The sequence below is a fragment of the Neurospora tetraspora genome, assembly GCF_033439725.1.
Source record: "Neurospora tetraspora strain CBS 560.94 chromosome Unknown B0H65scaffold_5, whole genome shotgun sequence".
Classification (NCBI taxonomy): domain Eukaryota; kingdom Fungi; phylum Ascomycota; class Sordariomycetes; order Sordariales; family Sordariaceae; genus Neurospora; species Neurospora tetraspora.
In genome coordinates, this window is record NW_026944387.1 from 2,024,241 (window position 1) to 2,051,540 (window position 27,300).

General features: G+C 48.3%; 8 protein-coding genes across 8 annotated transcripts; 3 read left to right on the forward strand and 5 right to left on the reverse strand.

Moving 5' to 3' along the window:
- Positions 1 to 162: 162 nt before the first annotated feature.
- B0H65DRAFT_443550 (uncharacterized protein) lies at positions 163 to 865 on the reverse strand (the record flags this gene model as incomplete). Its single annotated transcript, XM_062825636.1, has 2 exons — positions 163 to 373; positions 645 to 865. 2 exons carry the CDS (start codon positions 863 to 865, stop codon positions 163 to 165), a joined length of 432 nt encoding a protein of 143 aa, XP_062680554.1.
- Positions 866 to 2,458: 1,593 nt separating this feature from the next.
- Positions 2,459 to 3,304, reverse strand: B0H65DRAFT_549946 (S-adenosyl-L-methionine-dependent methyltransferase; the record flags this gene model as incomplete). The annotated part of the gene is made up of 2 exons (XM_062829702.1): positions 2,459 to 2,627; positions 2,697 to 3,304. 2 exons carry the CDS (start codon positions 3,302 to 3,304, stop codon positions 2,459 to 2,461), a joined length of 777 nt encoding a protein of 258 aa, XP_062680555.1.
- A 943-nt stretch (positions 3,305 to 4,247) lies between these two features.
- B0H65DRAFT_229568 (2-oxoisovalerate dehydrogenase alpha subunit mitochondrial precursor) lies at positions 4,248 to 6,065 on the forward strand. Its single transcript, XM_062822158.1, has 2 exons — positions 4,248 to 5,205; positions 5,281 to 6,065. The coding sequence occupies exons 1-2, from the start codon at positions 4,564 to 4,566 to the stop codon at positions 6,052 to 6,054; spliced, it is 1,416 nt and encodes a 471-aa protein (XP_062680556.1). The 5' UTR covers positions 4,248 to 4,563; the 3' UTR covers positions 6,055 to 6,065.
- Positions 6,066 to 6,109: 44 nt separating this feature from the next.
- On the forward strand, positions 6,110 to 6,857 carry B0H65DRAFT_496030 (uncharacterized protein). Its single transcript, XM_062827791.1, has one exon. It carries the CDS (start codon positions 6,442 to 6,444, stop codon positions 6,745 to 6,747), a length of 306 nt encoding a protein of 101 aa, XP_062680557.1. The 5' UTR covers positions 6,110 to 6,441; the 3' UTR covers positions 6,748 to 6,857.
- A 214-nt stretch (positions 6,858 to 7,071) lies between these two features.
- On the forward strand, positions 7,072 to 8,848 carry B0H65DRAFT_469264 (ubiquinone biosynthesis methyltransferase coq5). Its single transcript, XM_062827000.1, has 2 exons — positions 7,072 to 7,543; positions 7,660 to 8,848. Exons 1-2 carry the CDS (start codon positions 7,230 to 7,232, stop codon positions 8,381 to 8,383), a joined length of 1,038 nt encoding a protein of 345 aa, XP_062680558.1. The 5' UTR covers positions 7,072 to 7,229; the 3' UTR covers positions 8,384 to 8,848.
- Positions 8,849 to 9,527: 679 nt separating this feature from the next.
- B0H65DRAFT_576268 (uncharacterized protein) lies at positions 9,528 to 13,317 on the reverse strand (the record flags this gene model as incomplete). Its single annotated transcript, XM_062830654.1, has 4 exons — positions 9,528 to 11,576; positions 11,633 to 11,744; positions 11,818 to 11,971; positions 13,150 to 13,317. 4 exons carry the CDS (start codon positions 13,315 to 13,317, stop codon positions 9,761 to 9,763), a joined length of 2,250 nt encoding a protein of 749 aa, XP_062680559.1. The 3' UTR covers positions 9,528 to 9,760.
- A 711-nt stretch (positions 13,318 to 14,028) lies between these two features.
- B0H65DRAFT_427878 (uncharacterized protein) lies at positions 14,029 to 16,617 on the reverse strand (the record flags this gene model as incomplete). Its single annotated transcript, XM_062824714.1, has 2 exons — positions 14,029 to 14,187; positions 14,251 to 16,617. The coding sequence occupies 2 exons, from the start codon at positions 16,615 to 16,617 to the stop codon at positions 14,029 to 14,031; spliced, it is 2,526 nt and encodes an 841-aa protein (XP_062680560.1).
- Positions 16,618 to 25,516: 8,899 nt separating this feature from the next.
- B0H65DRAFT_229662 (uncharacterized protein) lies at positions 25,517 to 27,193 on the reverse strand. Its single transcript, XM_062822159.1, has 3 exons — positions 26,553 to 27,193; positions 25,928 to 26,481; positions 25,517 to 25,845 (listed from the first exon to the last, which is right to left on the reverse strand). Exons 1-3 carry the CDS (start codon positions 26,862 to 26,864, stop codon positions 25,752 to 25,754), a joined length of 960 nt encoding a protein of 319 aa, XP_062680561.1. The 5' UTR covers positions 26,865 to 27,193; the 3' UTR covers positions 25,517 to 25,751.
- Between the last annotated feature and the right edge of the window lie 107 nt (positions 27,194 to 27,300).

Here is a 27,300-nt window from a genome sequence, read left to right on the forward strand (position 1 = left end):
ACCTCAAGACTGGATAATAAGGTCGTTGGTGGGATGGCTTTGATGTGATCAAGAAGAACCGATTTGAGCCTCAAGAACTGGCCTCGCTCCTTTTCTTGGCAGGAACAGGATCTGCGTGCTGTACTGCAGTTGCTGGATGATGCTTGCGTTTGCGTGCTTCTTTCACCGGGACGCGACCGCAGAACCGACTGATACCGAAAGCTGGTTGTTTTGATGAGGGTCGGCTCGTGGATTGTTGAAGTCGTCCCAGCCAGCTGGAGTGCAGGTATGTCCACGGACTGTGCCGAAGGGGCAGGCAGAGGAGGGCCTCAACACGGCAGGCAAGTACGCAGGCAAGAGGGCAGCCTTGTTGTTTGACCGAAGACAGAGCAGGCTGTCCAAAGTTGGAGCAGGCACGGGGAGATGCAGTTGTTTGTTTGGCGACAACCCGACTCAGGATGGAAGGGTTTGAGATTCGATACCCACTCCTCTTCCTTCCGACCGAGTACTCGGTGCAGAGGGCAGGCAATCGGGAAGGGCAGGGGCAGCAGCGACTTCTGCACGGGAATGTGTGTGGATGAATGTGTGTGTCTGGATGGGGGTTGTTTGTATTCGTGGTGTTGTGTTCTGTGTTGTGCAGGTGTGGTGTTTTCCAACTGACTTACCTTGCAGGAGAGCTCACACTAAAGGCGGCGAGAGCAGATGACGGGGTATTAGGACCGAGGGTTCGAATGCGTTTGGGATTTGGGGAAGGCGTGGACGGGTCGGAGATGGTCGAGTTAGGCGAGCGTGATGCAGGAGGCAATGGTGAAGAAGGCAGGCGCACTGCGTGATCGTGGTCGATAGCCGATCTGGAGCGCGGGTTTGCAAGGCTTCGGTCTGCCATGGATTACGCCATGAGGCAGGCGGGTCGGAGGCCGGGATGGGATAAAAGACGGGTTGGGTCGCGTGTAACAGATCGGATCCTATCCTAATCTAAGGATAGCTGTTATGGGATGGAACAAGTAGAAGTCGTGGTGCTCGCTGCGGCGGTCGTGGTGATGGGTCCTGGGTCGTCAAAGAGTGGCAGCAGTAGTCGTAGTGGTGTAGTACGCCGTAATGAGACCATTCGCTGCCAAGGGCCGATTGCGGTCTGTGTCGCGCTTCGGAAGGGTTTGATGATGTTTTCGTTCGAACGGCAACTTGAAAAGCGGCAGGAGGTCGGAGTTGGTAGCTGGGCCTCGGGCTCGTCGAGAAAGGCTGACGGGCAGAGTACCTCGGTGTTTTCGTTTCAACGTGTTGTTAGGCCGATACGGTATTGTCGGGCTCAGGCTGTGATGTGCATGATTAGACTTGGTCGTTGTTGCTTGTTGTTGGTTGAAGTTGTGGGGCTGCCATTCCACTTAAGTGATGGATATGACTTTAAAGTGGAACGGGACTGAGATGTATCATGCCCGGTGGTTCACGGGGAGTGATCAAACAACCTACATGAAGCAAGCAATGACGGGCTTGTGTATGGGCAACAACGTTCACGAGAAGTTGTTCGGCAAGAGAAACGGTCAACAGATGGACATGCGTGGTGGGAAAGGTTTCCCTTCCGACCCGACTCTCTCCCGTTCGTTGGACCCCCCGTAGCCGTTGCCCACCCATGGTGCGATGGTGGTGCCCTGGATTGTTCCATTTGAGCGGCTTGGGCGCTTGTTGGCCGTCCATCGGTGCCGCCCACCACCGGTTCCAGTTGCCTTCATTTGGAGACCCCGGCCCTGCCTTGAGGTTAGTTGTACGTAGTGTGGATATGTCGTTTGAAAGCTAAGGTAGACTAGATAGGTACCTCTACACAGTAGTCGGTTGTGAGAGACGTGGGATGAGCTGCTCTCCTCACGAATTCATAAAAACAGAGGACATTATAACCTCATCGTTCTGCAGCCCTCATATGTCTACGTAGTTTTTGGGCGAGGACTGCGCCCAAAGAATGGTGCCATCTTTTATCGTTCTGTGCATGCCTATGCTGTATATGCAAAGCGTACGCTGCTGAAGCTCAAGCGTGGGGTTATTTTAGAAGGTGCATCTCTATGTCTTTAAGAGAAAGACTACAATGCTAGGGTCAGATAGGTCTCTTTATTTCACCCCACATGCTGAGCTCTCTCCCCAAATCATCCCAAATTCTAATGACGAACAACAGGGCAGCTTTTCTTCAAAGAAACTTTGTGACGTTCAGGAGATACCATCTTTTGCCTGTTAACTTAAAGCAATCACCGGATATCAACCACCTGAGCAGGTCATGCAGGTAGTCGGGAACCTGGACATTCCCATGGCATGAAGTTCTTTTCTGTCTTTAATGGAACGAATACCACCAAATGGCAGTCTGCGAATACCTTCTCGTGCGCATTACACGAAAGAGAGAAAAGACACTCGTACTTTACAAGGCCCTCAAGCAACACGATACCCCTGCTACAGCCCGTCCGTCCAGTCACCAAGACAAGAACACAAATCGACGTTCCTAAAGACTATCCGCCGCATCTACCCTCTTCATCGCAGAGATGAGCAGAAACCGTGGAATTCCCCCATCATTTGGCCAGTCAGGATGTTTGCGGCTATCGTCGTCACTAACACCCCATTCGTCCACAACAACAACTTCGAACCCTACTGTACGGAGTGTCTTGAGATAGCTTGAGCCCGACACTCATGTTAGCACATACGAGGTAAAGATGCCTCGCTCGGGACTCGAAACCACTGACCTAGAAATGGTGCGATGCTGCTTCCTAACCGGCGCACCCAACCAGTCAACCTCCCGCTCTCCCTCAGCAAAGTAGCTGCTCAAAGGCCAGTCCTGTGCAGCTCCAGTCTTTTTGAAACCCGGCCGTTGAGGAGCCGTAAAGATGGGGTGTTCGACGGAAAAGACAAACAAGCCGCCCGGTCGAAGAGACCGAAAGACCTGGCGGAGAGCCGCCTCGAGGTTGACGAGGTAGTGCAGGGCGAGACCGCTAAAGGCAACGTCATATGCCTCCGGATCCAGTCCCCCGTCCTGGCCCTCCAACATCTCAATGTCGACTTGGCGGAAGGTTATGGCCGAGTATCGGTCTGGCGGACTGAGCGCGCGGGCACGGCTGAGCATATTCTTGGACACGTCCATGGCGCATACGGCTTTGGCCCCTTGGTCGAGAGCCCAGCGGGAAAACCAACCGTCGCCGCACCCGAGGTCGAGTACGGTCTTGGAGACAAGATTGGATGGGAGCATGGTCTCAAGGAGCGGCCATTCCGAGGCGCCGGCGAGCCCATTCTCCATGCGCGGATACTTGCTGTATGACTCGAAGAAGTCGATAGAGTCGTAGATGTTTTGGCTCATTGTGGAATTAACGATGACGATACGGACAAGAGAAATCTGGAAGCAAAGGGGTCTAGTTGAAAGATGGGAATCTTTGAAGAAGGATAATGGTGTTTTGAACTGTGCTTCTCTCTTTGACAGCGAAGGAGACTGCCACCTATTTATCCTCTCCTGCTCCCTTTCTTTACCCTGTCTTCACCCTCTCTTCACCCTGTCCTCCCGAGATCTCGATGCCATTTTGACATCGAACCATATCTACAGTGTTCTCTTGGAGATTCATGGAAAAACAGCAATCTCAACAGCTATACGTACGCCTAAGAGCAAACTGGGACGATTTTGATGTCGTCCGCGAACTGAGCTACTCCAACCGGCCTCAATCGAAGACGGCAGCCCTCATTTAGCCCATCAGAAAACATTCGAACGGGGACATTGACGACCGGAAACCTGCCTCTGACGGGAACACCACGGACCCGATTCTGTGGTTCGTGGTCGAAAATCATGCGGATATGATCATGGGTGGAATCTCGCCGGTCAGGCACAAGGGGCCACATTTCACAGCTATCTGGCCATTTAACCATGTAAAGTTGCTGGCGATGGTTCGAGAAAGGCCATCTCTACGCGCAATTGTGTTGCGTTACACAAGTTGGGGGATATACGGGTGAGTGCCCTGTGTCGATCACGCAGGGGCAATGGACTGCCTATACTAAACAAACCGATTTCTGGTTCAGGGGGGGAAGCCCATGTTCACTCACCGGTCCTCACCGCGGTGAAGGTTCGTCCTGGCATGAGTTGGACACACCCACACGACTTACCTAAACATGGACTTGGCAAAGACTGATCCTTTCGGTTTTAAAAAGCCGAGATCTGAAGTGACATCCCAGATTCCAGGGCGCCAGAGAAGCCAATCCCCAAACAGAAAAGTGGTTTTGGTTCCCCGCGTTTTTCTCCATGCATGGTCCGGCCATCCTCCATTATCTGTTAATGGCCGGTTTCCGTCGGCACAAGTGACGTCGATCCACGCTACAACTCCTCTGAAAAGTCCAGACCGGGGGAAACAACAAACCATCATTTGTTGATGAATGATCATGTCCTCCACAATCCCGTTCCCCATATCTGTTATTGCCGTCTTTGTCATGTTGTAATTTTCTTCTCGTTGTTTTGCGATTGATTGATTGACTTGACTACCCACGATCTCTCCGTTGCGGTCTCTCTCTTCTCTGTTCCTTTCTTCGTCTTTCCTATATCGGTTGTGTCTTGATTTCAACAACCCAACATCCACAATGAAGAGGATCTGTCGTTCCAGTCAACGGCCAGCATCGCTGTTGCGGCCTCTTACACCGACTACCCACCAGCCCCGACTCGTGCCAATCGCTACTCAGTCTTCGACAACGACGACGACAACAACACAAACAGCTCCAAACCGTCGCTATGCCAGCTCGCTCTCCCAGAGACCAGATTCCAGCCATGTCATGTTCCCGGGAGCCGTCAAGTCAGCTTTCAGCAACTCCATGACCTTTGAAGAGCCCTCAAAATACGATGCTCTACCGACCTACCGGGCCGTCGACCAACACGGCCAGGTGGTCGACCCTTCGTTCAAGCCCGACTTGAGCGACGAGGAAGTCATCAAGCTCTACCACGACATGCTGACGGTTTCCATCATGGACCTGATCATGTTCGATGCGCAACGCCAAGGCCGCCTCAGCTTTTACATGGTATCAGCGGGCGAAGAGGCCGTTTGCGTGGGTAGCGCCTCGGCGCTGTCTCCGGAGGACGTGGTGTTCTGCCAGTACCGCGAGCAGGGCGTGTTCAAACAGCGCGGTTTTAAGTTGAGTGACTTTATGAACCAGCTGTTTGCTAATCACAAGGACTCCGGCAAGGGGAGGAACATGCCGGTGCATTACGGGAGCAAGGAGTTGAATATTGTACGTTTTTTTCGGATGATGCTAATCTCCCCCCACTGAATAAGATGATGGCTAACGCTGTTGTTTGTCTGTTAGCATACAATTTCGTCCCCATTAGCCACCCAGCTCCCCCAGGCTGCCGGAGCTGCGTATGCCCTCAAGATTCAGAGAATGCAAAATCCCACGGTACCCCCGAGGGTAGTAGCCGCCTACTTCGGCGAAGGCGCCGCCAGCGAGGGTGACTTCCACGCCGCGCTGAACATTGCCGCCACCCGTGGCTGCCCAGCCGTCTTCATCTGTCGTAACAACGGTTACGCCATCTCGACCCCAACCCTCGAGCAATACCGGGGCGACGGTATCGCCAGCCGCGGCCTCGGCTACGGAATCGAGACCATCAGGGTAGACGGCAACGACTTCTGGGCCGTACGGGAGGTGACAAAGAAAGCGCGCGAGCTGGCCCTGCAAGACGGCGGCAAGCCGGTCCTGATCGAGGCCATGACTTACCGCGTCAGCCACCACAGCACGTCGGACGACTCGTTTGCGTACCGTGCCAAGGTCGAGGTGGAGGATTGGAAGCGGAGGGACAACCCGATCGGAAGGCTGCGCAAGTGGATGGAGGCCAAGGGGATCTGGGATGAGAACAAGGAGAGGGAGACACGCGATAGTATCAGAGCAGACATCCTCAAGGCGTTCTCCCAGGCGGAGAAGGAGAAGAAGCCTGCTATCAGGACCATGTTCGAGGACGTGTATGAGGAGTTGACGCCGGATATTAAGCAGCAGATGAAGGAGTTGAAGGAGCATCTGGAGCAGTACCCGGAGGAGTATGATCTTGGGAACTTTGAGGGCGGGAAGGACAGTCTGGCTAAGTAGGGTAGACGTCGGAATAAACAATTTATATCTTTTCATCGGATGATTTCATCCCAACCTGGGCCGCATACTCTACTGTCCGGACAACGCGAAATACCATAGCCTCAGGTTTCAATTCAAGGCCCGAGTGAATTGACCGCTGAACAGAACATCTCTTCATCCCTCGTCGCATACCACAGCAGCGCACATACCCCGACGCCAAACACCCGACAGATTTCATTAAGTCAACCCTCGTCTTGTAATCGCGCCTCTGAATTCCGTGTAGTAGCAACACCTACCATTCCTCATTTTGCCCTCTCCTCAACGCCCCGCAATATCACGTCACAAACAAGACAATACTAGCAGCAGCACAGCAACATCACCAAGCTATTCCCCGACGCACCATCCACCATGTCCGGCAGAGACGCGATCGTAGCCATCATCATCTGTCTCCTCGCAGCCATCGCCGTTTTCACCTTCTTCCACAAGAAGATCATCCACTTCATCGCGCTGTGGATGGCCGACGCGAAGAACGCCGAAGCCGCCGTCAAGGAATCCAAATCAGCACCCTCTGACGACCTCGAGGCTGCGAAGTCTGAACCATCATCTGCCGGATCTGAGGCAAGATCTGGATCCAAGAAGTCTGACGATAGATGCGAGACTGCTTCATCAGCGTCGACAGACCATGAGCTTCGCCTCCACACGGAGGGGCTATAATTCCAAGTGAGTACCTGAATGTTTTCACTTTCGAGATTCATCACTGCAGGGATCAATCAATGTTCGAGAATTCAAGACGCCGGCCATTCGACCCTGCGCTAGCGCCTGCGAACATCTGGAGAAAAAAACGGAGATCAAACAAGGACCCCCGGCCAGATGCGCCAGAACCCCCGCAGTCTCCAGAAGCTACCCCGCAAACAAGGCTGGACAATGGCCGACGCACAAGCCACAAAGACCTGCGCACCAGCCACCCAAGCTGTGTGTTAACCCACATGCAGATTTCGCAGCCTTCCCGATTGGGGAATTTCCATTGGGGGGAGCTTTCATCGATCGATTGCGACGCCGGGCCGAACTGCGACAACTTTCTTGACATTTCTCAATTTTCGGGGGCTGTTCTAACCCTCCATTCTTCCAGATCTCTCTCTGTCTACCCCCACCCTCCCGGATATTTCTCCAGTCCAGCCTCGTCGCCATCAGCCAAAATGGTTGCCCGTCCGGCCCTCCGAAGGGCGATTCCCTCGTCGCTCAGATCTACCTCTTCGAAGCTCTTACACGCCGAATCCCGGATATCACGGCCCTTCTCGACAACCCTCCAGTCGCAACAGAAGCCCAACAACAACAACAACTCAGTACCCGAATATGCCATTCCCGATCCTGCGCGCCCTACCCACTTCGGTTTCGAGACCGTCACCGAAGCCGAGAAGAGGGAGCGCGTAGCTGGTGTGTTTACCAGCGTTGCTGAGTCGTATGATCGCATGAACGATCTGATGTCTTTTGGCTGGCATCGCGTATGGAAGTACGTTTAGTCTTGTTTTATCCCATTCCATACCATGTGTCGCATCTCAACACTCGACCACTTCCCAAACCCCAATAAACAGTACATAAACTAACCCTCTCTCTCCTCCTTCCCAGGGACCACTTCGTCGCCTCCCTCAACCCCGGCTTCTCCCCCCTCACTTCCTCCTCCGACCCCCGCGCCCCGCAACACATCCTCGACATAGCCGGCGGCACCGGCGACATCGCCTTCCGCATGCTTCACACGGCACACATCCTCAACGGCAACCCAGACGTGCGCGTGACCATCTCCGACATCAATCCGGCCATGTTATCCGTCGGCAAACAACGCTCCGCCGCCCTTCCCGCCTCGCAACAAGCCGCCCTCTCCTTCCTCGAAGCCAACGCCGAAGACCTGACGCAAACCAAGCCCCTGGGCGCCAACCAAGTCGGCTACTCCCCGACCACCGGCGTGCCGGACGAGAGCGTAGACCTCTACACGGTCGCCTTTGGCATCCGCAACTTCTCCAACATCCCCGCCGCCCTGCGCGAAGCCTACCGCGTGCTTAAACCCGGTGGCGTGTTCGCTTGTCTAGAATTTAGCAAAGCGGATGCGCACCCTTTGTTCAACACCATCTACAAGCAGTGGAGTTTTAGCGCGATCCCGCTGATTGGACAGCTGGTCGCGGGCGATAGGGATAGTTATCAGTATCTGGTGGAAAGCATCGAGAAGTTCCCGAGCCAGGAGGACTTTAGGGATATGATTGTCGATGCCGGGTTTGTGGTGGGGGGCAAGGGGTATGAGGATTTGACGGGCGGTGTGGCGGCGATTCATAAGGGGATGAAGCCTAGGCGGAAGTAGAACTAGAGGGCGAACTGAAAGTTGGAGAGGAAAGGGGTGGTGGATAGATAGGGAGGGAGAGGCGGGGAGATGGATGGACTGCGAGGAAGATGTTTGTTTGACCTCTGAAGAGAGGCATCATGGATGGGTTTGAAGACCGGAAGACCCACCCGGTGGTTGATACCGACCGTAACTGAAACCTGATGAAGCGACAGGGTTAGGTTAGAGAGGGAGAAAGAAAAAGAAAAAGAAAAAAGCTGTCACTCTATCTATATGATAATGGGGACAGCATGTACTTTTATCTGTACATATTAGACGATGGTTCCTGGCCGTCCAACCACTCAACCCATATTTTGTACAATTATCAAAAGCAACTAAGGGGCGCCGGAAGATGGATGGCGAACAGAAAAGGGATGGGTGGGTGGAGTTGACCTACGAGATATCTAGACCTAGACAAGGCGGAGAAAAAAAAAAAGGAGGTAATGAATTGTGTTAAATTTTGAGTTGTAGTTGGTGTGTGACACTCCAGGAAGCGGTTTCTGGTAGTCCTGGCTCAGAAGGTAAGGGTAGGCAGTGTGTAAATCCATACACAGTATGGCACGATGCCGTTCAGCTGGTGATAAAGTTCTTGCCTACCTCTCGAGCATCACTTCGAGGTTCGGTGAACACTTGATGCGGCTTTCAAATTTCTCTTTTACATACGCTCTCGGCGCGCTAGACTAAGGTACATTACTCTACAAACTCAATACGTCCATCATCTATGCTTCGACATCTTTCCGTTTGTATAACCGATACGGACAAACCTTTATGTTTGTCGTACGGAAAAAGAATCGAGGTGAAGAGATGAACAGAAGGAAGAAGAAAAAAAGCAAAGTAAGCAAATCCGCTGAAGTCCTTTTGGAGACCTCGACCTTAAACACCATCCACACCATCTACAATATCCGCATCGAGAGACATGAATAACTCTGAACAATGTTTTGGTTGTTGGAAATCGTAGTAGTTAACTTTACGCTGTTTTCTTTCTCGCTCACCCCTATTCACCACCCCTTCCGCTCAGTAGCGCAGCTCGGTCCGACTTGGCCTACCTAGCCTGTCTTGAACCTGACTGACATGACCTAACAAATCCATGCCTTCACTATTTCTTCCAACCCGGCCAATGTATTTCCCTTCAACGACATTCGCCAGGGTTAAATCTATCCGCTAGCGCACCTTTTCCCATCCCACAACACCAAGGCGTCATTGATTAGGGTCGACTTAAACACCAGCATCTCACGCTGTCGATTCGTGATTGTCTGATGATTTTCTTCAAGGTTTTGATGTTCTGAACTAACCTTTGTTCGAACCTTTCTCAGAACCTTTCTCCGGGTCCTTGGTTTTTGACTCCACAGCTTTCGCGTCCTAAGAGTCAGCCGGGGTAGCGGAGGTCGTAGCCGGGCTTCCGTCACCCTTCAACCCCCCACGGCGCGAGCCACGTCCACCGCGCTCACCACCACGGCCGCCTCTGGAACCTCCGCGACCTCCGCGACGACCAGCGCCTTCACTGTCGCTAGCAGTTCCGCCGCCAGCGCTGCGGTATCCGCTCTGGGTACCTTCCCTACCACCTCTGCTGCTGGCCCATGTACCAGCGCCGCCACGGGTGTTAAACGGCCTCGACGCAGGAGGGTTGAAAACCTTGATGAGCGGCTTCGAGCGGTCGTCCGAGCCAGTGCCACGAGACTTGTATTCCTGAGGCAAGCGATCCAAGGCACCGTCACGATCCTCCACCGTCTTGAAGATGACTACTCTGTTATTCTGGCCCCACTTATCGACCTTGACGATCTTGGACTTGTCCTCCTCCGCGAACAGGCCAGGGATGGCGTCATCGCTCGGTGGTTGCATGACAAAGAGGCCAATGATACTCTCGGCAGCGCTCTTGGGCGCCGGGGAAGGGGTAGGCTCCGGGTTATTGGAAGCTCCGTTCGTGGGAGCGGATGCCGGCTTCTCAGACTCTCTCGATGCGGACGAGGCTGCAGAAGCAGGCTGTGGTGTGGCCGCCTTGGGTTGTGTCGGAGCCGGAGACGGGGCAGCGGGCTTAGCGGTTTGCGCGGGGGGCTGCTTGGGGACAACGGGGACCGCAGGTACAGCAGGCGCGGGCTGCGCTGCGGGTTGGACGGGTGTAGAAGCGGCAGCGGGGCCAGTAGGAACGGGGTTAGCTCCTCCGGCCGAGGGAGGGACGGCACCCTGGCCCGCATAAACGGGCTGCTTAGCCCCGCGATGGGAGAAGTTGAATCCCTGAGCTCTCATCTCAGTTCCAATCCTTCCGTCGTGAATTTCCAGCACCAGCCAGCCAAACGCGGCATCAGCAAGGTTAAAGTTCCACATGTTCTTGAAGGCACTCTCGTCGACTTGACCGAGCGCGGCGGCCGACTGACCCGCAGCTGCGCCACCGAAAGGGTTGCCGCCAGCAGCAGTCGTAGGCATCTTCTCGACAACACTAAGAGCGTTCTTAAGCAAAGTCTGTTGGACATCATTCTGCTGAATCGCGGGCTCGACCTCACTGCGGACAGTTTCCCACACATCGTTGAAAGACGCCTTGGAAGCGGCCAGCTTGCCACGGTAGTGATCCAATGTCGGGTTGACGCTGAACTCGTTGTAGGAGCTTCCATAACGGAAATGAAGACCAGCCGAAATGGAGAAATCCGCCTTGAGAGTTACCGAAAGCTGGTTGAGGATGCCCTCACGAGCAGGAGAAGCGTGGGTGATGAAGATACGGGTCTCGGTAGGGTCGTAGACGCGGTTGGCAGTGTCGACAAGCTCGCCCATCTGGAGGAGTGTAGTCCACATTGTACCTTGTCCACCGGCGATCGTAGTCCGTCCTTCACCGTTGTCGAAAAGCTTGTGCATAACGACAGCACCGCCCAAACCGAGAAGACGCAGCTTGACACCGCCGATTTCGAGGAGCTTCGACCGAGACTCATCGATCACAAACAGGTTAGGCACCTTGTACTCTCCTGATCTGAACTTCTCGAGCACCCGGACATCTTCACAAGCACCCCAGACAGTATAGACGGGAACATCCAGCTTCAGTTCGCCTGAAATGAGGAGAGGCAGCTCGGAAAGAGGAAGCTCGCTAGCGGGGAAGCGGCTCTTGACGGGACCGGAAGCGGCTTGCGCAATGGCCTTCTTCGTGGTCTCGGAAATCAGGGGCGAATATTGGGCAACATGTTTCAGGGTTCTGTTCAAACGTTGGTCAGCAAGCGAAGACCAAAGTTGGGCCGGGTATTATCGCACTTCTCCGCAATACGCTCGAGAGATGTCTCGTCGTAGAAACCAAAGTCACCAGTGTGAATGATGTAGTCGGCGCGGGCGGACTTGGCGAGCTCGTTCAAAGACCGAAGGTTACCTGCAGTTAGGAAGGGGCAAATCAGTAACGAGGCGCAAACAGCTTGGGCTATCACACTGGGGGAAAAGCTTACCCCGAACATCTGCAATGCAGAGAACTCTGGTGGGACCAGTTTGCAAAACGCGGCCTTGGTTCGGAAGGAGAGGTGTAGCGCCGGGTACCGGGCCCTGGTGAGGAGCGGCACCATTGGGCAGGAACCCGGGGGCGTTGTATGTATTACGGGGTTGCTATCGAGGGACGGGTCAAGTTAGCAAACACGCGTCAAGGTAGCGAGAGACCACGATGGTGCGTCAGCTTGAGCTTCGTAGACAGCCGGGCGGTCAAGGCGAGAGCAGCTAGACATGCTCGACGAGACGTGACGGTGATCTGAGTGCATGGTGGGGAAGAGGTGGGATGGGAGTTGGGGAACTTGTTGAAGCTGGGCAGCAAGGAGGAGAAGCAGAAAAGAAGGGAGGAGAATCTCACAGATGCCATCCCGGTAGAGTGCTTCAATAGAGAAGACTGAGATGTATGTGGGGGAGGTTAGGTATTTGCTGGCTTCGGCGACCAGATGGAGGAGAGGTGTTGGAGATCGGGGTAGCGGGAGAGCTGAAGGCCGAATGGAAGCTACACGTGAAAGGGTGAAAGGTAGCTGACGGCGGGCGTGGTACGGTGCCAAGTATGTGGTGGAAAGTGGAAGTCAATGTCGACGAATGCGCAACCGGGCGGTGATGGTGCCGAAAGCTGAAGCAACAGACGGGCGTTTGGTCGCGACCGGAGGCGGGGTATCAAGCAGAAACGGACGACGGCGGCCCGAGGATTGGATCGAAGTAAGAAAGAATATTACACGAAGCAGAGGTCAGAGAGAGCCTCGAGGACGCGGTCGCGGGAGGGGATACGTTGGATGGTGGTTGGGCGTTGTTTCGGTTGTTTCGTCGACGAAGTCGGAAGATTTTCAGAGTGGCCGGGAGAGTTCACGGCGTAGGGCAGGTGCTCGAAATCTGGAATGGTTCAGTGATTGGAAACTGAGGCCAGACAGGAGGGGACGGGAGGGGAGCTCTCGCTGTATCTCTCTGCCTGGGCGCCTGGGCTCCAGCTGAACGGGCGGGTGGGTACCTTGGTACCCGACCTACAGCTCCCGCCTTCCCTATTGAGCGCCTATAGAGACCGTGCAAGTGGTGACCGCCAGGGGCAGGCACCAGCCAGACGGGCCTGCCAAAGTGGAAGCGCAAGACACCGCCCTCGAGACCGCCCTGCCAGGCGCTGCCAACACTGTCAGTTGCGTGGACTACTCCAGTTTAACACATCATCACAATCAGCAAAAGATAGCAATTGGTCGATCAGCAACAGGACCAGCAGCGAGGCTGCGATAATAATCCCACAATGGTTTTGGCTAAGAGCTATGGTGAAGCTTCGAAAGATGAACCGCTCGTGCTTGCTGATCGCAGACGGACGGAGGCAGGGGAAGCTCGTCTTGAGTCGAACAGCAAGGGGTCAACAAGGTACTCCAAGTAGTCAACGAGGGGAAGATAACAAGGGAGAAGGCTGCTACAGCCGTAGTTCTTGTCAAGGACACAACAGGTTCTGGAATCATGTTTACGAGTTGGATATGCGCCGATGATGAGAGCTTCACTTGATGGAAAAGCGCAGAGAGACAGTTGTCGTTGTTTCCAAACCTGGTGGAGCGGGCAGCCCAAGATCGCTGTCAAGAAGAGAGTTGGTCCCAAGAGGATCAACAGACTGCCGTGACAATTTCGCGTTGTGATACAAAATAAGATGATAAGCTGTCTCTCTCTCTTTCGCTCTCACTCAATGGTAGATCCCGACTCTCAACATGTTGAAAAACGAAAAAAAAGTTGCAATCAATTCCCAACCCAGTTCCTTCCTACCTGCCAGCCATCCATCCACTTTCAACCATATGTCTCTTTTGCAACACCCAGTAAATATCTTTATATCTTTCCTCGCCTCGCCGCCTCCCCCATTCCATGACATTTGTATCCCGAAACGCCAATCCCGATGCTCGCTGCTGGGCTGCTTTTCGTCTTGTTGCTCCTGCTGCTGCTGCTGCTCTTGTTTACAAAGTTAGAAAAAAAAGGAAGATTAGCTAAGTACAATATGTTCTTGTCAGATGTCCCACTACCTCCTCTCTCACTATAAAGCAGCCCGAGCCCGTCTCTTATTCCTTGAGGCAAGACATTCGTCAAGCCTGATGTACAGTTAGGGTGATGGCCTGGGACTGGTACCACAGAACACCTCGACCAGCTAGGCAAAGGCTGGACTAGCCGGACGATGGGCGGAGGCCGCCCTACCACATGTCCTTTTCCTCGTCACTTTTGGCATATGCTTGTTGTTGTTTTTCATGGCGGGCGCGAGATTCGTTCCGTTGTTGCTCGTATTCATAGATCTGAGCGTCATCGACGTACTGAGCGCCGCCGCCCGATGCTTCGCCGTAACCATTATCAGACTAAATGAGGTGTTAGTATTCTTGAGCGAAACCATCTTTCGGCTTAGGCAAATGTTAACTTACGCGATGGTACTCAAAGTTGAAATCGGTCTGGCCAGACATCGCCGCCATTTGTTGTTCAACAGACATCGACGCCAGTTGTTGTTCAAGGGCAAGTTGCTCCATCGCTCGCTGTTGTGCCGCCTTCTGTTCGGCTTCACGGCGCTTGCGCTCTTCCTCTAATCGCCTTTGCTGCGGTGAGGTGGGCACATTGAGCTGGGGATGCATGGCCTGGACCTTTGCGAGATAAGAGTACATAAAGTTGCTGAGCAGGACTTGACTGTGTAAGGGTCGGCGGGGATTTGCAAGCTTGATGTGAGCCATCCGGTAAATGGCTCGCTCTTCAATAATCGGGAAGCGAGTCCAAGAGTAGTCGACATCGGGAACGAGTTTTCGGCGAGGAGGTTCTGGAGTAAGTAGTCTTTCCTCCTTCTTCTTGGGAGGCTCCTTATCAGCCTTCTTTTTGCCTCCGAAAAGGCCACCAAAGAAGCCTTCCTTCTCCTTCTTGGTCTCCTTCTTCTTCTCCTCGTTCTTGCCAGTGTCGATACTATCCCGATCCAGCACCAAGCTCTCCCGGCCCTTGGAAGAGCCTTCAATGGAGCTTTGTAGAACGTCCAACCGGGTCGCATCGTGGCTCTTGTCTCCGCCCTTGGCCTTCGCTTTCCGAGCTTGCTCCTCTCTCTCGCGCTCCTTTTCCTTCTCACGCTTCTTCTTGTCCTTCTCATCGCTCTTGAACCATTTCCATCCTGACGATTTGGTAGGGGTTTCAACCTCTTCCTTCTCTTTTGCTTTCTTGTCCGTTTTCTTCTCATCCACTGCCGGCGAGGGCTGCGGAGCTACGCTCGGCGCAGAAGGCTTAGGCTGACTCTTGCCATTAACTTGCGCTGTTGGCTGGGTTGACTCAAGCGACGGACGTTTCTCGGACCGAGCCGATGGCTCGTCCGCCTTTTGAGTGGAGGATCTATCGGGCAGAGTCTGCTTATTTGTCTCTGTTGGTGGCGTCTGAACGATTGCAGGCACCGGCGGCGGGGCGGTTGTGGGTGGCGGTATGGATGCAGTCTTCTTGACAGGGAGAACCTCCGCTGGTGCCGGGGCAGGCGGGCTGGCCAGCTTTGGTTCATCTTGAAGAGCTCTGTTGGGTGTGTCTTCTAACGATCGTCGTACAGATATGTCTTCGGATGAGCCGGGGGTCTCGTGCGTAGAATTTTGCCGTATTTGCACCGATTTCTCGGGCTGTGAGTAGAGATCGGCCAGGGCCGACTCGGACTGTACCCTCTTCAGGCCTTGACTTGACGCCTCGTCCATTATCGGAACAGGGGGCATATCATCTTCATGCTCGGATGACTGCCTTCCGGAGATCCTTTTTGAGAATGACGTTTTGTTCGAGCGTATACTGCCGCTTTTTCTGTATGTCGTCTTTGTGGAGCGTCTTAGACCACCCATACTTGGAGCAGGAAGTATCGGGATGTCACCCTCATCCACCTCTTGGTGAGTCTCAAGCGCCAGCTTCTTGACTGCTTTCGTAGGATCATCTACCAACTCGTTCAGGCTAGGTTCTGGGTTGCCATCGCCATGCCGGGAGCGCTGCCGTTGCAGCCTTTCTGCGCCATCCACGTAGTCAATGCCCTCACTCGTCGGCTTGATTTGGCGAGAGAGCATTGACTTTTTTCTCCTCAAGCCCCCTCCACCTGTCGAGTCACTTCGGTTCAGGTCAATCGACAACATGGAGTCACTGGACCTCCGCTTTATTGCCTGCACGCGGTTCTCCAGGAAGTCCTTGAACGCCGTAGGTTCGAGTTCCGGGTGTACTCTCGCAGGTACCCATAGCAGGCGGGACGGGTCTGCTTCGTCATCTTCGCCCGTTGGTGGACCGGACTGTACAAGGCCCATATTCGAGAAAGGAAGGAGATCGGGATCGTTGAAATTCCCAACATCCATCGATATCCGTCGCAGCGCCTGCAGATTACTCAGCTCTTGTGCAATGTCGTTGGCGTCGTCGATATTCGTCATGGGGAACTGGGAGGCCGACCCGTCGGCCTGGAGATCCCGTATCGAGCGCGCGGGCGAAAGCGGGGAGGCCGGCCTTTCTGACGAGCTGCTCGTATCGGTTGATATCTCCGCCGGGAAGGTGCTGGAATCCTTCGAGGTGTGTCCTCCTATGAACCCATCATCACCCCCCTTTCCGCCAGTGGTGTCGTGTAGTGTTGACTTGGTCTTGTCTGAGGTTGTCCTGACGAGGCGCAGTTCATCCCCCGAGTTCTCCTCGGAGGGCTCCTCGGCGAGGCTAGCAAGGCGCTCCAAGTGGTCTCCCTGGGTCGCAATGAAGCTAAGGGGGCGGCTAGCCCGGCGCCCGTCTTCGGGACCGGAGTCGTCGTCGTCGATTTCGTACATGGTTCCTATGGTCTCGGTGACGTGGCGGCTAGGGTCGGATATCGACAGTCGGTCGTGGCCGCGTCGGCTGGCGAAACTGGAGCCAACATCGCCTTGGGGACGGGATGAGGTCTGCTGGAATAACAACAGGTTGGTCAGTCGAAAGGAGGTTCTCCCGATCCACAAGGACCCATAATTTTTCCATGTCTCCCATGCAAAGACGATCGCCCAGGAAGCGACACGCGGTATCCATATTCGGAAATTGACGTGCGGCTCCGCCGAGAGCATGGATCCAAATCCCGGCATCCGGGAGTCGGGAACCAGCGAGGGAGGAAATGCGGACGCACCATCATCTAGACAAGAGAATAGAGGCCTATTTGCGGGAGGAGGAAGGGCCGAATGCCACAGCAGCCCTCGGGTGCCTTTTTTGCTTTCACAACCAGACAGGATCGTGGAGTGCTGTATTAGTCGTCTATCATGAGCAGATCAGCGAGACCTGGCGCGGGTAGCGATGACCCCTCAGACAAGAGGGCAGGCAAGCAAGCAGTCAGACAGGCAGGCAGTCAGACAATATTCGCGACAAGTGTTGACAACACAGGGCTGGCAGGGCTGGCGGGTATAGCAGGTGCGCCTAGGGACGACGTCACAGGGCCTCCCGGGCTGTGCGCGTGGTGCTTCAGCTTTCGGGGAACGGGATCGGGGGCCGGTAATATCAAGCCGTGATCGGAGTAAGCGATGTCTCGGTCGACTGTAGCATGCGGTCACGCTGTCTCGGAGGCGGAAGGCCAGGAACGAGGGCTGGGCTTTGCGGGCTTTGCGGGCTTTGCTTGGTATCAGCGAGTGTCTGGCGGGCGCCGATAAAACGAAGTGAGGGCGTATCACAATTTGGCAGTCGGGAGGGGAGGCTCGCTCTCGTTCGCTCGCTTCGATCGATGCACCTAGCGTAGTGTAGTGTAGTGTAGTGTAGCGCAGTTGGCTTGCTCGTCCAGGTCGTTGGGCTGTCGCTTGCTCGCTCGGTCGTCCTCGTTATCTCGTTCGTGCGGCACCTAGGCTGGAGGGATAGAAAGCGAAAAGGGCCCCTAGCAAGGTTGAAGATTGCAAAGTGGGAAGAAAGTCTTGTATCTGGAGGACGGTTGGGAAGAAAAAGAAGGCGTGGGCCGAGCGCAGATTGGGTGGTCGTGTTGGGATTATTGCCCGTCGAGGTGGTGGTTCTTGGCTTGGGGGGTGGCCCTTGTCTTGTTACTTTTGGCGTCCGGAGTGGTCCCGTTAGTGTCCTCTCTAGAAGCCTGGTCTGGGTTTAGTCGGATTAGGCGAAGGCTCAAAGAGAAAACTTAAGTGAACGTGACAAAAAGGGCATAAAGTTGGATGATGTCGAGCGAATGAATAGTACCGGACTGAATGGAGCACGTTGCCGGGATGCGTTGATTCTTTCCTCGTCCTCTTCCAGTTCCGTCTTGCCCGTTCAGGTCTTTCTCCCGGCGCAGTGACACTTCCACTTTGCGCCGCGTGGAATCGGTAAATTGGCGATGCCAGGGGGTAGAGGGGAACAAGGCATACCTGGACAGGGGCACAGGGGCACCCGCCCGCAAGACCTGTCACAGGCCCGGGTGTGGAAGGGCAGGCGCTCTCTGTGGCCTGTGCCTTCTCTCTTTGGCTCTTTCACAGCGCGGTTCGAGATCGGGCGCATTCTACGACGATTCTGCTTGGTTCTCGCTGCATTAGCGCACACTCCAACTGTGACCAATTGTCCCTGACCCGCGGACCCGAACTGTCAGATGTGACGGTGCAGAATTGATTGACTGAAGAGTGTGTGTGACTGACTCGCTCAGAAGGTATGGGGGGTGCTGGGGTAACCCAAATATGCCCAGAAATCAAGCAATATTAGGTGGCTGGAGCGCTAACCTCTATATAGTATAACTAAAACCACCCTTAAATCTAACACACTCCCTCACTTATAAACCTTCTAAATAGGGTAAAAGTGAAAATATTTATAGAATCTCTCTTCTAGTACATTAATTTCTTTAGCCAAATTATAAATATTCCCTAAAATATTATTCGGAATTTCCTTATCTATCCCTATCTCCTTACGAGCTAGTATATTCGTTATTCCTATTAATTCCCGCAATTTCTCGTAATCTAATTATCCTAAAACCTTCATTAATCCATTGGCTAATATTTTCTTTATTTCTAAATATTTAATTTCAATCCTTCCTTCTATAATTTCCTATTTCAAATAATAATAATAGATATCGACGTACTTTAATTTAATTATTAGTTTCGCTACTTTAATAATTAATATACGGATCGTTTATATATTATTACAATTAATTACAAGTATATCCTTATCGAAGGGCATATTAATCTCTTCATATAAACGTATAATAGCAATAATTTCCTTAGTAGCGTTTAAAATTAATAATAACTCTACTTCTATTATTAAGGCAGATACCGTCTTTTATTTAATTATACCCTAATAAATTAAATTATTAAAGAGTATAATTATGAATTTATGCGAGTTCTTTCAATTTAGAGAATTGTCAGCATACGATGTATTTAAAGCGATTTCGAATTTTGTTAATTTATTATCATAGAAGGAGAGATTAGGGTAGTATTAAAAGTAGTATAAAATTTTGTTAGTAGCCTTACAATATTGAAGATTAGGATTATAATTATAATAAATTAATTGATTAGTAGAGAAGGCGATATTAAATTAAGTAATTACAGTAATATATATTATAAAGCTAATAACGATTTAATATTCCCGGATTTTATTAAAAGAAATTACACTATTATAAAGTATAAACTCTTTGTTATTTATTAGGAGAAAGGCGAAGGTATAGGGATTTTTGATTATTTTGGTAATTTTATAAATATATTCCCATTAAAATAATTAAATATAATTATAGTTTTCGGTTTCGAATAATTTCAATACTTAGAAACTATTAAAAGTTATTACTATTAATAAATTTGTACTTCTCCTTTCATTTCTCGTAACCCGAATAATTTTATTATATTATAATTTATTCAAGGCGAAAATCATATCGTTAATATAGTAAAAAATTAAAATTTTATTACGTTTGAGGATATATAAGTCTTCGAATAACGGTTTAAACCCTAAATTTTCGAAAGTCCTATTAAATTCTTATTATTATAATGAGAGAATTCGTCGGAAATTATAGAAGGCTTTAAAGATTTTAAGGATGGTACTATATTTTTAATAATTAGGAGGTATATGTATATAAATTTTCTTATTAAGGTAGGCGTTAACAAAGGCAATTACTGTATTATATTAAATAAATTTGAAATCGAATTTGGCGGCGTAGGTAATAATTGACCGAAATAAATAATTAATTAACGTAGAAGTATATATCTCCTTATTATAATTATACTATTAGTCTCCTTTAATTACGAAGCGAACCTTTACTTTTAATAACCGATTATACTTATTAAATATATATATATATACTTTTATATAATTGAGGATTTAAAGACTTTTAATACAGGGAACGTCTTTATTAATTTTAATTTATAATTTTATTTCTTTATAGTTATTGAGATGTACTTCCTTTACTTACTTAAAAAAATTACCTAGATTATAATATTTGAAATTACAGTAAATCTTTAGGATTAGAGGGAAGTTTTAACGTTTAATAGAATCTAATCTACTACCTTTAGAAATTAAATAATTAATTTTTACCTTTATAATTATTTTACTTTACTATTACCTAATTAATTAAATAAATCTCTTAGCGTTAAACGCAATTTCCTATAATTCGAAGGTTAGGAACGAGATAGATTTTAGTAAATTTATTATAAAATTAATAATGGGAATAATTGGTAGTATATTTAGCGAGGTAAGGTAATTAAATATAAAATGGATAGATATTTTACTTTAAGCAATAGATTCTATTAATTTCGAAACGGTCTCGTTATTATCTTTTTAAAGTTCGTTATTAAGGAGTAACGGTAGGAGAGGGGTAAGATTGTTATCTTCTATATTTTAAGTTACGTTGAAGGGCTTAAAATATTATATAAATAGTTAAAGAAGGTAATTAATTCAGTTAAATAAATTAGTAATTTTGTCGTTAATTAGCCTTAATCCTTGTTTAAAATTATTAAAGTTCTTTAAATAAATTAAATTTTTATTAAAGAGTATATTATAAATATAAACGATACAATTAATTGACGGGTTCTAAATTTAGTAGATAGAGGAGGTAATATAATTAATAAAGAATCCAATCTAGGCCTTTAGTTGAAGCTTTTTATACTATTACTCTTTTTTCTATATAGGACCTATTATTATAGATATTTTATAACTATAAATACGTAAATAATTAAAATTAGGCTTATAGGGTTCGGTTTATACCCCGTTATAATAGGTTACGAAGGTATGAAACTATTTATATAGTGATTTCTAATTATAGAGATATTTAGGTAATCGGTTAGTAAAATAGATTAAGGTTAAAACAATTTTGAAGCTAGAAGTTATAAGGGAATTTAGCGCTATTTATTATTATATACGCCTTTTTTTTAATTATACCTTTTAAACGTTTAGTACCGTTATTTTAAATTTATATATTCAATATTAAGGGTTTAAAAATAATAAAACGTATAATTAATTTATCCCTAACGTGTTGATTATTAAATTCGTTATTGTATTTAATATATTTAATTTTAACGTTATACCGGTAATTAATTATATTAATAACCGAAAAGAATTTTTTAGTGATAGCCTCAATTATTCGGTTCGCTATATAAATATTTTAAATAAATCTAATCTATCGATAAGTAATAAGTATAATGTATTTGAAATTACTTTTCCCTATCTTATATTCGAAGAAATTAATAGCAAAACGTTTTTCTAAGCTAAATCCCTTATTTCGTAATTTTCGTTTAATTTATTATTTAATTTTTAAAATATTGTACGCGTTATATTAATAAGTAGCGGGCCCTTTAAATTTAGTACTTTCAACGTTATAAAAGTATTTAAAGATTTAAAGATTATAATAATCGAATCGTTTATACTAGAGTTTGGTGGGTATTTTCTATGTACGATAGCTAATAAAGGAGTTAAAGCGATTTCGATGAATAAAGAAAGCGGTACAGTTAAAAAAAAGGGGTAAATATTTGAAGATTATTTAGTAATAGATTTTTTGAAGTAAATAAAAGAGTAAGCCGTCTAACTGACGGAGGTAATTATTAAAGGGTTTATAATCCTAATAAAAAATTCAATTTCGAAATAGGCGTAGTAATATAAAATTTATAATAAAATTAAGGTAGAAGGCTACTTCTTTTAGCCGTAGCCTTAAAATTCCCCTCTCTTTCTATATTTTTATATTAATAGTCCTAAAACGCTTAATAGGTATTTAAAATTTACTAGCTTAAATATAGTCCTTTAAGGATATTACTCGAAATAAAGAGAAACAATTGATTTCGTTAAGAATATAAATAGAAGCCCCGGCATTGAAGATTATAGAGTTCTTAAGTGGGTAAATATTACCTTTATTACTATTTACATTAAAAGTACTTTATTTAATGAAAAATATTAAATCGTAAGTATTAATTTCTTATTTCCTTTAATTTTTTAGAGTAATAGTTTGCGTAAAGGTAATAAAGCGGTCCCGTATTTAATTCCTAGCCTTTTTAACCTCTTTATTAATTTCGGGATACTTTTTAAAATTTTTATTAATAAGTTTCTAAGTAGGGCGGCTTAGCTTTTACTTGAGATCATCCTTAATTTTAAGTATTAAATATTAATAGTATATTATTGAGTGAAGACTTCACTCGGAAATTTTATAAAGTAGCGTAGTTCCTCCTCTCTTTTTTGGCTGTAAAGATTTTTTTATATTTTTATTTACGTTACGTTTCTTCCTTTCATTTACCTTCCGCTTCTTTTTATAATTAAAATTAGGAATATCCTCCTTATTAGGCGCGAACTCTTATAAATTAGAGTGGCTAATACTTTAAACGCTACGAATTATAGCCTTCTTAGAGTTAGCTAATAGTATGGTACGTTCTAGTATATTAACCCTTTTAAAATTAGCGGATATATCTTTATATTTTAAAGATATTTCTTCGAATTTATTATTAAACTTTTAGGAGTTGTTAGCTTAAATAGGTTTATATTTATAAATTATATCGATAAAATCAATAAATTATAAAGTGGGGGAAATTACTTTATTAATTCCGAATCTCTTTCCATTTACAATAAGGATTTCTTAATTGGATAGCTACTTTTCGAAGTCCTTAGGTTGCTTCTTTATAGTTTGTTTAATAAAGGTTTAATAATTTCGACGAGCTTTAGCAATTTGGTCGATAGGTTGATAATTAATGTAATTTTTAACTTCTTTAAATTAATTGCGGGTAGATTTATCCTATTTAAATAAAATATCGGTATAATAAGCAGCGATATAAGTATTTATTTAATTATAAATTTGGATATTAACATCGTCGAAGTCTTTTTAGTATTTATAACGAACGTTATATATATTATTAATTTAATCGTACGCTATTTTCCAAGTAATTATTAGGTCAGTAGAGGGATTACTAATTATATCCTCCCTAATATCCTACTTAGTATAGTATTTATTATCCTCCTCTTCCTCTTCTTTATCATCTTCTCCCAAACTTCCTTTTTCATTATTTTTGTTAGCGCCGGCAGCGGCTTCTTTTTAAAATTAGGTAATAATAATAATTTTAATAATAATACTATTCGTATTAATAGCTATAGTAATAATAGTTATTACAATTATAATTATGGCCTTTTTAACCCTGATTCTTCTATTAAATTTAACGAACCCCTTCTTTACCGTTAAAAGGCAATCCTTTATTTGCTTAGTAAAGAAGAAATCTTCCAGCTTTGGGGGTAGAACCCTTTAAATTATAGGTCTTCCCTTAAATAATTAATTATTAAAATCCTAGTTCCTACTAGCGAATCTCTTAAAAGTTTTATACTAATTGGGTTAATTAGTAGGAGTATTAAGGATATACTTAACGTTATTAGTTTCGTAGGGATATTGTTTATAATCGATAATTATAGCGTTAAACGTGAATATGCAAATTAAATTATTAATTATTAAATGTAACAGTGCAGAATTAGTTAATTAAAGAGTGTGTGTAACTAACTCGCTTAGAAGGTATAGGGGGTGCTGGGGTAACCCAGATATGCCTAGAAATCAGGCAATATCAGGTGGCTGGAGCGCTAACCTCCATATGGTATGGCTAAAACCACCCTTGAATCTGACACGAACCCCCCAAGTTTTCCCCCCTTTGTCACGTGGCGGCCGGGGAAAGCAGGCCGTGAACAGTCTTGGGCGGCCCAGTTCGGACTGGCACAAAGAGTTCACCACCTGTTCCCTTCCCAGTTGTCTTCTTTGGGTCAGATATCAGAGACAATACAACAGACTGGGAATCCGTTGTTCCTGTCTTCGGTTTCGCATCTTCCTCTTCTAAACACCCTGATGACGCCTATCCTCGGGTCGCGCGTGACCAGGACCCGCCTGAGGTTCTTCTCTCAGCCTGTCATGGGCTCTGTTACCTCTAGTTGACCAGGGCGAACCAAGCAGGACCCGATCATCCAGGTCCACGCTATACGGCAGATTGGCGGCCGCAGCCCGAGCATCAAGTGGCCATAAAATCTCAAAGAACCTGTCTCCCTGTGTTCTAGAATGACATTGCGCCGCCTCAACATCCACCCATCTCGACAATCAAACAAACCAAGCAGTTCGAGTATCGCCGATTCAACCATATCATAGGTATCACTTTACTGTTGGGGCTGTTGTCGCCTCGGCCGTAGAGAGGGCGCTATCCCCCCCCTGGTTCCCGATGCTATTATAATCCTCTACCGAGATGATTCGATGCCGGCATCTCCATCAAGAGAGCCACCTCGTGGAGACTGCAACTTCATTGTCAATAACACTCTCGACTTATAACTCGAGTTGCTTGCTGTCCAGCCTCAACAAACAAACAGATATAAGATGAGGAAGAGAGTGTCACAAGCAGTCGTCGTCACGATGAACTTGTACACTCATAACAGCTCGGTGACAACGGCCTTGTTTTCCCCTGTTGTTGCAACACCATGTCATGATTCAAGGCCCTCAACTGCTTGGGACCCGACCCCGGGAAGTCCCATCCATTTAAACCCTGGGCGCCATGGTGAAGCCATGCCCATGACGAAGTTGTACCAGGCACTCGGGTGTAACCTGTCGACACATGACTGATCCCAATGCTAAACGCTAGCACGTTCGGAGCTGGCGGAGAAAAAGCCGCGCAAGCCAAGACGGTTTGGCACCGGTTCATCCGGAACTTGGACTGCCGGGATGCGGATCATGGAACGAAAGCTCGGACGCGTTCATCCTAGGAGTCCCGTGTCTTGAACATAGAGAAGCCCCGGTGATCCGGTGCCCTCCGGCCGGCTTTGAGTGCCGGCTGCCCCCGCCAAGGTAAACAACTGTCTACCCTGTTAAAAATGAACCAAAACTGCATCCCCGTTTTTGCATCACGCACGACGGGATTGAGAGAGGAGTCATCTGCCGGCGCCAGGAACAAGCAGGTACACATGTCAGATGCATTGTCAACGTTAAAAATCCTGCAGAAAACGCCCAAACAGTTGCATCTGTAGGGCTGTTGACGAAAGTTAACTCCAGCCTCCTCTGGAAGATTCACTGTTCGCAGAAAAGAAGTCATCACCGGCTCGGCTCTGTTCAGGGGGGAAGCTTCATCAGCTGAGGGTTAGGGTTACCAGCACCATGAAAGGGATGCAGCAAGTTCCGGAGAATCATCATCACTAAACTTTGGCGATGGCTACGTACCTCTACCTACATGTCTGGGGAATTAGGGAAACACCATAAGTGAATCAAAAAACCATGATCACTGTTCAACTCCACTGCAAACTTGGTTTCAAACATTCACTGATTCTCAATTCCAGTACATCGATTCCTTTTTCAAGAAGGGGAACCTGCCAGATTTAATGTTCTCGCCATGAGCAAAACAAAAAAGGGGTATCTTCTTTCCAAAGCAGGAAACAGATAATCTACAAAGCTTTTAACCCCAAAGGAACACCAACTCCAGTCCTGGCCAATATACCCCCATCATATATCCAAGGGTAACGTCTCAATCCCACATTACAAGCCATCTTCAAACTCCAACTCCCTTTCTCACTTCTTAACCCCATAAACATTCTGCCGATAAGTCTCATACGCACTATGCATATAAGCCTTTTGCAACGGACTAAACTCCGTCAGGCAATCACTGGTTTTCACCGTTAGCAATCATCATTCTCTCCCCATCCCCCTTTCCCCTCCAAACAACCAAAGGAAAGGGTAAAACTCACTCATCAGAATAATCCATAAAATTATGCACCGCATCCAGTCCCTCCTGATTCGGACAAGAATCCCTTCCAACCTGACATCCATAAGCCGGAGACGCCTCCACTGGTGTATCGCTAATCATATCCCCCTTCCCCTCACACCCGCCACTCCCAAAAGTATGATCAAGACCAAACCAATGCCCAATCTCATGCGTCGCCGTCCTGCCCAAGTTGAATGGCGCAAAGGTGCCGAAGGGCAAAGTATCGGAGCGGATTACGACGCCGTCGAGGGTGAACATGTCCTGTCCTGTGCCGTCTGGGTTGTTGAAGGCCTGGTCTTGGGACAGAAAGACGGGGAAGTAGGCATACCCCAAAAGAGAGTCGGGGAGGGTGATGGGGAAGTAGAGGTTTAGGTCGGTGTATTCGCCTTTGCGAAGATGGGACTTGAAGCCCTCTTCGTCGTCGCCGACGGCCCAGGTGGAGTTGATGGTGTAGGAAATGTTTTGCAGGCGGAAGGAAAGTTTGGCGGAGCTAAAATCGGCGTTGAGGACGGAGATTTGTTCGTGGATTTGGGATTCCTTTTGTGTTTGTATTTGTTAGCGGATGAGAGTGGAGTGAGTGATGTGTAGAGGTAGGTCCGATGGCTAACCTCGAGATATCCATCTTCCACCTTAGTACCGTTCGCCAGGACGTGTACATAGATTTTGATTTCCTTCTCCTGCAAATCCTCGATCTCAACCTTCTGGATTGAACTGCCTCCCGTCTTCTGGGCATTTGCCTTTAAGGCATTGAGTTTGTTCATCGACTGAGAGGCGAGCGTGTTGTAGTTGTGCACCTGCTCGGGCGTCATGTGTGGTGTTCCGCATCTGTTGCTGCTGCCCGGTTGAGTTCCTTTGGCAACTACACCGGTCGAGGAAGCCATCATGGCTGCCGCGGCCAGAGCTACCTTGCTGAAGATCATCTTGACCTAAAGATGAGAAAGAAACAAAACCAGGAAAGGAAGAGATAGAATGAGAAAGGCTGGTCGACAAGAGTCAGAGAGACTTCCCTCTATCTTGACCAGGACCGTGGGAAGGACATGCCCCATTTTATATAGATTTGCGCGAATCCTCGACCGCAATACCTCGTAACGGGCCAACGAACCGTGATGTTTGCCCGCTGTTTACCGGCGGCGGTTTCACATACATGGCGGTGTCATAGTAACCCGCAAAAATGGGAATGGGTTGTATCTAATCCCCTTCCCGCCTAGTTACAGGTTTGTGACTAGGAATAGAATCCACGGGCTTTGCTTTGCTACAGCGTTGCGTTGTGGCACCCGTGGAGATGTCAGCAGTGAGCTTAACGTGAATAAACATGGTGATAGGGTGGGTAGACACGTTACCCCGGATGATAGGGTC